The sequence below is a fragment of the Hyposmocoma kahamanoa genome, unplaced genomic scaffold, assembly GCF_003589595.1.
Source record: "Hyposmocoma kahamanoa isolate Upper Pololo Valley unplaced genomic scaffold, ASM358959v1 95751, whole genome shotgun sequence".
Taxonomy (NCBI): domain Eukaryota; kingdom Metazoa; phylum Arthropoda; class Insecta; order Lepidoptera; family Cosmopterigidae; genus Hyposmocoma; species Hyposmocoma kahamanoa.
Window position 1 is genome coordinate 91,450 of NW_020655038.1, and position 10,958 is coordinate 102,407.

Below are 10,958 nucleotides of genomic sequence, written 5' to 3' on the forward strand. Positions count from 1 at the left end.
TAGGTCCCTTGGAAGCAGTTTCTCGTCAGGGTGTTGGGCTCGGTGTGGTGCCAGTCCATGTATATGGCTATACAGGGATTGTCCGCGCCGGAACATGGTCTTGGCCAGGCGATCGACGAAGCTGTCGAGGCTCTCCATGCTCAAGTCCCGTTGGATGACGTCATTTCTCACATATCGTGGGGCGTCTGTGATGCACCGCAAGGTCAGCGACTGTTGAGCTCTGAGTCGCTGCCTGTTGCACTCTCCTACCAGCGCGTACCATGCTGGGGCTGCATATGTTAGGCGGGATCTGATGTACGTCTTATACACTCCGAGTTTCACTCGTAGTGGGAGTCGGGGGATGACATTAACCAATTTGTGCCCGAGTAGTCACCATTCGAGGGAAAATCTTAACACCGCGATTCAGAAATAACGCCAAATGGGTCAATGCCATCTAGCGGATTCTTAGAGAGCTAAAAGTGAACAATCTGGCTTAAGGCCGTCTATTACATAAAGTAGGTTTTTTACATAAGTATGTCAAATAAGTAATATTCGACCAAATTAAAAGAGAACGTCAAGTATGAAGCTTCACTCGCATCATGCGTCTTTTAATTTGGTCGAGTATTACTCGTTTGACAGTTATTTTTTCGGACGGGTGTCGGACGAAGATCGCGAGTAGACCCTCAACTCCGAATCTGTGATTAAACGGTCCGAAATGTCACAGTGATCATTTTATCTCTAGGTGTACAAGCGATATCCGTATTTTCTTATATTCGAATCGGCCTTAGTGCACAAGTGACATCCGAAGTGGGTCCGAGCTTTCTAGATTTGTAAAGTCTCAGATCGGAACGAATAGAGAGGTGCGGTTCGGAAATAAATTAAAAATAAATTCATTATTCCGATATGTGCACGATTAAAAATATTAATTAAAAAAAACAGTATTTAAATTAATAACTGTTTGAAATTGATTTAGTTCAGGTTAGGGTGGTTTGCATTAATATTATACATAACCGATATCTCAGATAGCGTAGGTTTGTTTGAAAAAACAACTTAACTAAACTAACTTCACAAAAACAAATTTTACGTTTTGATAAATTAAATATGCTTTTGTTCAACAGATGGCAGCACCAGCTGTAGGAATCGATCTGGGTACTACGTATTCCTGTGTCGCAGTTTATAGGAATGGCAAGGTAGACACGTCTTCTGGTATATTATAATTAGATCCGGCCTTCCACTGACGTGACGGCTCGGCAGAGGAACTTTCGCGCGATGGGCGATTGTTACTAAAAAAAATCGATAGCTATATATACTTTTAAACTTTCGCGTTGCATTGCACTAACATTTGGAAACGGGAATAAACGCGTGTACATACGTATAGGTATTTTTCACGCCTATCTAGTTTCCCGACGTTTCGGCCTGGTTGCACTGGCGATAGTCACGGGCTGACTTTATATTTATTTAGATTGTTGTACCATCCTATATTCGATTTTCGATTTAGTAGCCTACATTTATTTCTCTCGTGAGTTTGGGTGTAATTTATGGTTGTCTCTGTGTCCATGGCACCCGCGATACAGGTTTTCCCTATGAGCTATGTTGAGTGTGTGCGTTATTAAGTAAAAAAAAAACAAAAAATTACATGCACATGGGACTTGTCAACTTATGTCTCTGGGTGACGGGAGAATTTGCAATTTAAAGCTCTGAGTGGCACTGCAACTGTTATGGACAGGCGTGTAGCTTACCTTCAGGCGCACGACTTGTTCGTCCCGTCACTTGATGTTATAAAAAGACTAAGATCAAATAATAAACGAAATAGAAAAGATTCAATTATTATGTAATAACCATTGACTTACAATTATATGGACGTCGGGTCCGCGCTAAAAAGTGTCCGAACTTATAGGGCGTTAAAATCGTATACAGAGCGTCATTCACGCTTTAGTCTTCGTTTGTTCGACTGACATCGAAGCAAGCAAAATTAGACAGTACTGCGATGACATTACAATTTAAATTCAATATTTCAGCTTTTTCATATTCCTTTGCATGTCACTACGGTTAAATAAGTTGACTTGGGACATTTTTTTCGTGGTTTTTATATTAGACCCGTCGTCCATTTATTTGTAAGTCAATGGTAATAACATACAACTTACCAAGAAAATTACACAACAAAATAAAAAAAATCAACTGCGTCGAAACGAAATTTGAACAATTACAACAATAATTATAATTTGGAAGACCAACTATTTATTTCACTTTGGATTTTAATGAGTTTCCGATTCGATTTTTTATAACAATCGATTTTATTTATGAAGAAGTTTCAATTGTGAATGTGAGCCGGTTCAAAAAAGAAGATATTGTCTGGTATTGGAATTAAGAATTAATGTTCATGAGGACTCAAGTGATGATTCCCGTTCATATGGACAAAAATCCGACGATTCATTGTAATAAACAATAAGAATTTGTTATAATTATTTATAATTTATTTCATTTCATTATAATTTATTCGATAGGTACCAAAATGTATCAACTTGAATAGTGTACGTTACATAATCTGTTGACTCGATAAATATCGGAGCTATAGAGTACGTTGCTTCACTAAAATTAAAAAATAAAAGAGTCCAGGAAGTATTGCATTTTTTGTCTATGGTTGTATGTCAATAATTATATAATAATAATAATAATTTATTTATTTCCACAAATGACAGAACCAAAAAATTACAAGAAAAGATTAAAAATAAAAGTAAAAATAACAACAAAAATTTTAATTATAAAATAGTTGACACTGTTTAATTGTGGATCACGGTATTTAGCAATTGACGACCCTGTCTCTTAAACTAGGTGAGCCTGTATGTTAAGAGACAGTGATTCAATCTAATGAGGTATAATTTTTGGATTACAGCAAAATGGTGAACAGTGTAATACACAACATAAGTATAAAGAAAGGAGAATTATGGAACTTCGAAGGCATGCATATGTCAAAAGTTAAATAAATAGTTGGACAGATTATAGTAACAATTTCGATTCACAATCAATAATCGATTAACAATCGAAACGTGAAGTAGTGTAATAAGGTAACATCAAAATGCAAAAAGCAAAATTCCATCTTTTCAAGAGATGTGACGATTTTGCGAACGACATTCGTTTTTCACCTCACTAGCTCGGAAATGCTTTCTTTCTCATTAGAAATCTGCGCGCAAAAGCGATTTTTCCACGTTAGCGTGGAAAAGGTTTTGAAATTCGAACTTGAGTGTGGTGCACCCATCGAGTATATAACCAGAAATAGAGACGAAATGTCATTTAATTTGCTTGAAAACTATTCTACCATATCATTACTGTGACAACTGCGCTCCGATTGGACAGCCCGAGTTCGAAACAATTGACGGGTGTTGTCAACTGTTTCACTTCAAATCGACCATTTAACTTGAGCTTTGCTATAATGGACGAAAATTGCAAAATTACATATTTTAAATTATTTAATTACCTATGAAATGTGATTCCGTTTGTTTTGTAATTAGATGTTTTGCTGTTTTCCCACACCACCGAATAGAACAGCACGGCGTTGTTAGAGATAATATCTTTGTTACAATAAACACAGATTTTTTTTTACGTCTCCACACACGTCAGTAGTTGGCCTGTCTATATTTCAGTGCAAACGAAAGTTGATATTTATAAGAGCTGTATCGCTTATGTGTTCCCAGGAATATATGGTCCTTATTTCGTCTCTAGTTCTGGTTATATACTCGATGGGTGCACCTAACTTTTTCTTTCGATGAAAAAAAAAGATAATGACACGTTCAACTACACGACTTGTCGTACATTGCTTATTTATTACGTAATTTAAATTCGTTGGCATATATTATTATTATAATGATAACTAATTGTGTTTATTAAATTATTTTAATTCGTCGAAGAACTAAAATAATTTTAATAATCACTCAATCACACAATATAAAAGTACAAGCAAGAATAAAAATTGATGAGGTGATAAATTCAAAACGCATCCGAAGATAAACTTTTTCAATAAAAAAAAACTGATTTTTCAACTGTTGCTCTTTCATATACCATTTTTCTCACTGAAAACTTGTGTGATTCGCTCGGCAGCAAAGTTGTATTGCGTCTTGGGCCTTGAAACCCTCGCTACGCTCATGAATCTATTTTTCTAATCTTAGCTTCCTTCGCTTGCTTAGGTTTCAATACATTCATTTCAATACAATACAATAAATAACTATTTATGCTTACATAGGAGAGTTATAAAATTTCACATTATACATAATTTGTATTATTTCGTTAGTTCGTATAGTTTTCACGACTTTTATATTCTTTCATATTTTAGCACTTCCGACGTATGGTCACAGATGCCTTTATTATAAACAGGATACGAAATACTGTTTAAGAGGGAGCATGCCAAAAAAGTTTTGACGTTGGCTCCGCCCAAATTTGTGAAACAAATATATGCCTGAAGTTCGCGTTACATGCGACAGAAGATGTTGAATTTTGCGTATTAAAAGTACCTAATTCGTTTTAGCGGAATAACTCTAAAACTAAAGGGATTAAAAAAAATCCGTAGTGACAGTTCTCGATCATGCGTAAATATAATTAATTATCTAATTTTTGTCCTAATAACCTGTAGCATTTCGAGGATAAATCGAAAAAATGTGAAAATTAAAGGTCATTTTGTGATTTTTATCTATCGAGGAAACTTTATTGTTTTATGTTTCTGATTAGTGTCTATGCTTGAATATATCGTGTAGTTACTTATACAATATTTTATTTTTAACTTTAAAATGGATATACCCCTCTAAAATCAAATCGAAGATTAGGAATTTTTCCTCTGCTCCCTCTTAAAGAAGGATGGCGAAAGCTGACCCAATAGATATAATCAACGAAGAGCTGTTCATGGACTTTGCTAGTATAATTTTACGTTTTGGTTTATGCCTAGTTATCAATATATTTTTGTACATTTTTAGAAGTCGAGATTAAAGAAATTGTAAAACAATGTAATTTAGAATAGACACGATAGTACAACGCAATTGATCCAGTTCGACCATAGATTAGATAATGTTCTTGTACCTATGTGTCATTTTAAGCATGATTGAATGTTTACCGACCTAAAGTATTGGTTATTTTATAGTACTTATTTAAAACATGAAACCTATAAAATGCCTACAAATAAATAAAACACAGTCTGACTAAAACGTTTAGACAATATTTAAATGAGAGATAAGAAAGATATCAAAGGAACGTTTTGATAAGAGGCCTCTTGCCAATGTCACATTGAGTTTGAGAATAGTGTGGCCATTTGTTGCAGATTTCTACCATTTGGGTAGATTTAATTTTTATTCATTTTTATTGCGGTAGAACATGTTAATGTAATTAAATATGGCAGATTCGCGGTCCGCAGACGCCGCTCGGCCAATCAGAGCTCCTGAATTACTCATTATTGCTCTGACCGGCCAGGCGCCTACGGCCGTCCGTAACAATAACCTATAATGTGGTTTTAGTTGGAGGCGAACAGTATGTAGTAAATTTTTAAAATTTGTCGTTTAAATAGTCACATATTGTATAGTACGGTTCCATAATTAGTAGTTTCTTAAGTTTAAAACTGACATCTGCCGTTTTTACCGTGTCTTAATTGTTCTTAATTTAGTTTCGAAAGTGCCAAATAATCAACGAGGCATTGCATTTCCATGTTTTTAAAGGTGGAGGTGATACCAAACGAATATGGCCACCGCGTCACACCCTCGTACGTGGCCTTCACGGACTCCGAACGACTCGTCGGCGACGCCGCCAAACTCCAGGACGCAATCAACCCGGAAAACACTATTTTCGGTATTTGAATTAATCCTATACGCATCAAGTTTTAAGGTTTTCGCTAAATCTACACATTTGAAGATGAAACTATTTTTTCACCTCACTAGCCCGAAAAGGCTTTCTTTCTCGTTAGAAACCCGCGCGCAAAACCTATTTTGAAATTCGAATTTGACAATGGACTGTGGTGCACCCACGGCTAGTATTTATGTGGTCTGTGGGTGCAATTAACTTTTTCTTTCGATGCAAAAAAATATAATGATACGTTATTAACCGACTTCAAAAAAGGAGGAGATTCTCAATTCGACTGTATGTTTTTTTTGTTTTTTTTTTGTTGTATGTATGTTACGCGATAATTCCGGTATTTGTGAACCGATTTTCATGATTCTTTTTTTGTTGGAAAGGGGGTACTTCCATAGTGGTCCCATTTCATTTTGAAGAAAATCATCCACCTCTAAGGGTGGATGATTGATGAGGTGGATTCATTTTTATAAATAGCGCCTAAATTTTACTAAGGAGCAATTATTTTAATGGTTGATTCTGCTATTTCTCCAATTCAAGGTGTTTTTCTCTCAATATACTTTGAGTAGTGAGAACCGATTTTTATTATCACCATAGTGGGGAATTTAAGGATATTTCAATAAAACTTAGCAAATAGACGTAATTCAACGTACTTTTGAGGTCGGTTTTTTTAGTACTCTGTACTGAGATTATTTGTCGCACATTATTTATGTAATATAAATCCGTTGTTATATATTATTCTTACTATTGTTGACATTTTAAATTGACAACGATAACTAATTTTCTTTGTTTTAAGGTCGAAATATAAAACTGCGAATCGGTGCGATGCGATTTCATACGGCAAGACATCTCACTGTCACGGTTCGGGTAAATCATTCCTTCGACGATCATCAACTGTACTAAACAACAAAAACAGTATAGGAAAAGAACACAAAGAAGATTAACAATGCAGGAATGCCCGACGCGGAGCCATTCGCAAATTCTTGAGATGCGTCATGCGAGCTCGTAAACTTCTGCGATGCGACGTCGCATCCCAGTTTTGTGTTTCGACCCGTACTTTAACTGTTTTTCTTTCATCTACCATTTTTCTCGCTTTCGTGAGGTCACACCCCGGACACTCCATACAACGGTCGAAAATTTTTAACCTACTACTACTACATACGGCAAGGCGCTATCTGCACACGCGCAAATGTGTGAGTGAAGTGGCAGGGTTACCTATTCTTGCTCGTACTATTTATTACGTTACGTGGTCCTAGAGCCTAATAATTACAAATGTTCATTACGTATTTACATCGATATAATATTGTATTTTTCATTAATTCACTAAGTGGAATAATGTTGAAGATTTGTTTTAAAAATATATTAAAAACACTTAAAATGTTATATTTTGCACAGGTACCTTTAAATAAGGTAGCCAAAGTATTTGAAATTGCGTGTCCAAGTTTATCATTACCTAGTTAAGAAAATTCGATAACCCTTGTCTAGCTCACGACGCTATGGCGCCTTATTACATGAGTATAATAAATCTTTATTATATATTACTCTGCACTAAAGAAAACAATAACTGAATGAGTCTCAGACATAAGTTTTTTTTACTTACTTCGTTTCATCTTTCAAAAAAACGAAAAAAACTCTCTCTTTATCCTGTTTAGATGATTATAAATAGCCGTACACAGCACAATTCACGACCATTCTAAATAGTAACTTAAAATGATGTTATATATTAACGTACAAATTTCGTAATGAATAAATTAAAACTATACTCAAATATCAAAGCCGTCTTAGCGCAAAAACGGCTCGCCGGCAGCCTTGTTCTCGTTCAGTCAATGTGACCGTCAACGTGCAGGGCGCGGTGCGGTATCCAAAGTTAGGGAGGGGCGGAGAGTGTCCGTTCTCATTACTTGTTCTCTGGTGAGGTGTAAAGTTACGTGTTTCAACTAACAGATATAACTGCAGACGTGATTCACCTCAAAAAGAAATTAATTAGGATCTTATAGCCTCCGTAAAATCTGAGGGGTCCAATCCGGTGATTGGACCTATACAGTTATAGATGGTACCACCCTTTTCACCGCCCGGATGATGTCGCAGCAGTCGCTACAAATCTTTTTTGTATGCAGAGTGGCCCGGAAGTGATGGTCAAAACGAAATGAGGAGGTAGGGTTGAATATTTCCAATCGATTTGACTTCTACATTGGGGTCCGGGAAATTGATGGTTCAAAAGTTATTCAAGTTCTTGGAAAATCCACGAAGTGAATTGTATAGAAAATTGAGGTTATTTCTTCACGCCAACCACATTTCTCACAATGATTTCACTGTATTCTATTGATAGACGGCACAATACACATACACAACATGGATGTACACAGTGTTGGGCAAAATTTAATTGTTCTGGCAATTAAAGATTGACAATTAATTAATAGTCTATTGCGAAACCGCAATTAACGAGTCGTATATCTACAATTAACAATTAATCAATTTTAAATATTTCCATGTTTTTGATTAACAATTAAAAATGACAATTATGATAAATTTATAGGGATAATTTGAGTGATATCAATAAAATTAATTCATTGATTTAGAAAATGGGCATAAAAACGATCCCTCGTTTTAAGTAGGTAGTAGTCATACCGAACGTTTACTATATTGTGACCCCGTGGCACATCATTGGGATTCCTCCAAAATACACAAATCGTTTTTAAATACGTTTTGGGTACCATACACAAGCGTAGTTATTAACCCCGTCTAAAATGCAAAAGCGTGCTGATCATAGAGTTCAAACCTATATTTTGCCGATGTCGATATTTGAGAAAAGGCATTTTTCATCATTACTTATTATTACCTTTGTTGATCACGAAACCATCAGAAATACTGTCATAAAATATTTCCAAAAAGTGAAACAACCCTCTAATTGTTACAGATGTGAAGCGACTGATTGGGCGTCGCTTTGACGACCCCGTGGTACAGGCAGACAGGCAGCTGTGGCCATTCACAGTCATAGACAAAGAGGGCATTCCTAAGATTCAGGTCTGGTTCAAGCGTAAACTCGAGAGTTTCTACCCTGAAGAAATAAGTGCCATGGTACTGTCCACATTAAAGAGTTCTGCCGAGGCATATCTTGGGACTCCAGTATGCAACGCCGTGATCACTGTACCGGCGTATTTCAACGATTCTCAGAGGCAGGCTACCAAGGATGCCGGCATCATCGCAGGTTTCAACGTACTGCGTATAATAAATGAGCCGACGGCAGCCGCACTGTCATACAGACACGACGAGATTGAAGAAGAACGAAATGTGCTAATTTTCGATTTGGGCGGTGGAACTTTTGACGTATCCATTTTGAGCATCGAAGAAGGCATCTTTGAGGTTCGCGGGACAGGTGGAAACACGCATCTTGGCGGTGAAGATTTCGACGCCCGCTTACTGGAGTACTGTATCAGTGAGTTCACCAGGAAACACAGACTGGATTTGCGCAGTAACAATAAGGCCCTAAGGAGGCTAAGAACGGCGTGTGAGCAAGCCAAGCGCACGCTTTCGACCGCAACGCAGGCCAGCATAGATCTTGATGCGCTCCACGAAGGTGAGAACTTGCACGTGGTTATCACACGCGCATGTTTCGAGGAACTAATCCAGGACCTGGTCCAACAGATACGGAACATTTTACAACAAGTCCTGTACGACGCGAACATGACTAAAGAAAACATAGAAGAAGTGGTGTTGATTGGAGGGTCGGCGCGAATACCGTACGCAGAGCACGTGGTGACGGCGTTTTTCGGAAAAAAACCAAGCAAGACCATAAACATGGATGAGGCTGTCGCTCATGGTGCGGCCATTCAAGCTGCTATCCTTAACAAGAACTCTCCCGAGACCGTCCCCGATGTGCTTCTTGTCGACGTGACTCCTCTTTCTCTTGGCGTTGCGGTGCTTGAAGAAAACATGGATGTAATCATAGAACGGAATTCGAATATACCCACAAAAAACACAAAAACATACTATAGCACTCAGGACAAACAAACTGAGTTCAAAATCCAAGTATTTGAGGGCAACGATATGAAGACGGTCAATAACAATAAATTAGGAGAATTTATCTTGTCCGGTGTCCCACCAATGCGTAAAGGAAAGGCTAAAATTGACGTAACGTTTTACATCGACGCCGATGGGATTGTTCACGTTTCGGCGATGGAAACCACCACCAAGAACGAAAGCAGGATAAAAATCACGAGCAACAAGGGGCGGCTATCGCAGTCCGAGATTTTACGACTGACACAGAAAGCTGAAATCATGAAGCATAATGACGAGGCGAGACGACAAGTTGTCGAAGCGAGAGACGAGTTGGAGCTTCTCTGTCAGCGCAAACTGCGTGAGGGGCAGGCCCATGTCAAATATTGCCAGAATATGTTAGCGTGGCTGGCTAATGACGGCGCCACAGCGCAAATTGAGGACATCATCACTAAACGGCGGGAATTCCAACGGTTCATCGATAATGAAAACTAATACAAACTCATATCTTTGACCATATCACATAAGTGTTTATTTTGAACTTAACAACTATAAGCCAATAGTAACACTAGAGATTGAAATTCGATAAGTAAAAAATAAAACAATAAGAGGGCACCGATCTTCTGGCGCTAATTGATTTCGACGTTTTTAAAGCCGTGTGTAAGCCCAAGCGACACAATGCGCACGTCTGACCGCCGAATCAGGACTAAGGCCGCGTTCCTATTACGTCGTAACGTTTTAACGAAACGATTCGTTAAAAGTCGCAATTAGCCTGTTCCATCACGACTATCGGTAGCCGCCTTGTCGTTTGCATGACAAAATCGTTTAAAGCTGAGATTTGATTTTTGATTGAGAGATTTATCGCGATGTTTTATAACTAATATCTAGCTAGTCTTTCTGGATCTTGCCATTGTCACGACAATCTGTCGTCGTAATGTCAAAAAGTTGTAGACGACAGTTAATCGTGTTGTTCTATGTGTGAACTACTTCAATTAAATATACAAGCCACAACACTGTAAACTGCACGGCTATCTGTCGTCATGACATAATAGGACCGCTCCCTAAAGCAAACAGGAGGGAAGCGTGGCGGTTCTGGCTAGTACGGGCGAACCACGTACGAATTTAGGTATTTTCTTCGTATTATTAAATTAAATACATTT

General features: G+C 37.6%; 1 protein-coding gene across 1 annotated transcript; it reads left to right on the forward strand.

Annotated features, from left to right (window-relative positions):
- Positions 1-5,676: 5,676 nt before the first annotated feature.
- Positions 5,677-10,347, forward strand: LOC113238433 (heat shock 70 kDa protein cognate 4-like). The gene is made up of 2 exons (XM_026475262.1): positions 5,677-5,802; positions 8,720-10,347. Exon 2 carries the CDS (start codon positions 8,878-8,880, stop codon positions 10,291-10,293), a length of 1,416 nt encoding a protein of 471 aa, XP_026331047.1. The 5' UTR covers positions 5,677-5,802; positions 8,720-8,877; the 3' UTR covers positions 10,294-10,347.
- Positions 10,348-10,958: the final 611 nt, after the last annotated feature.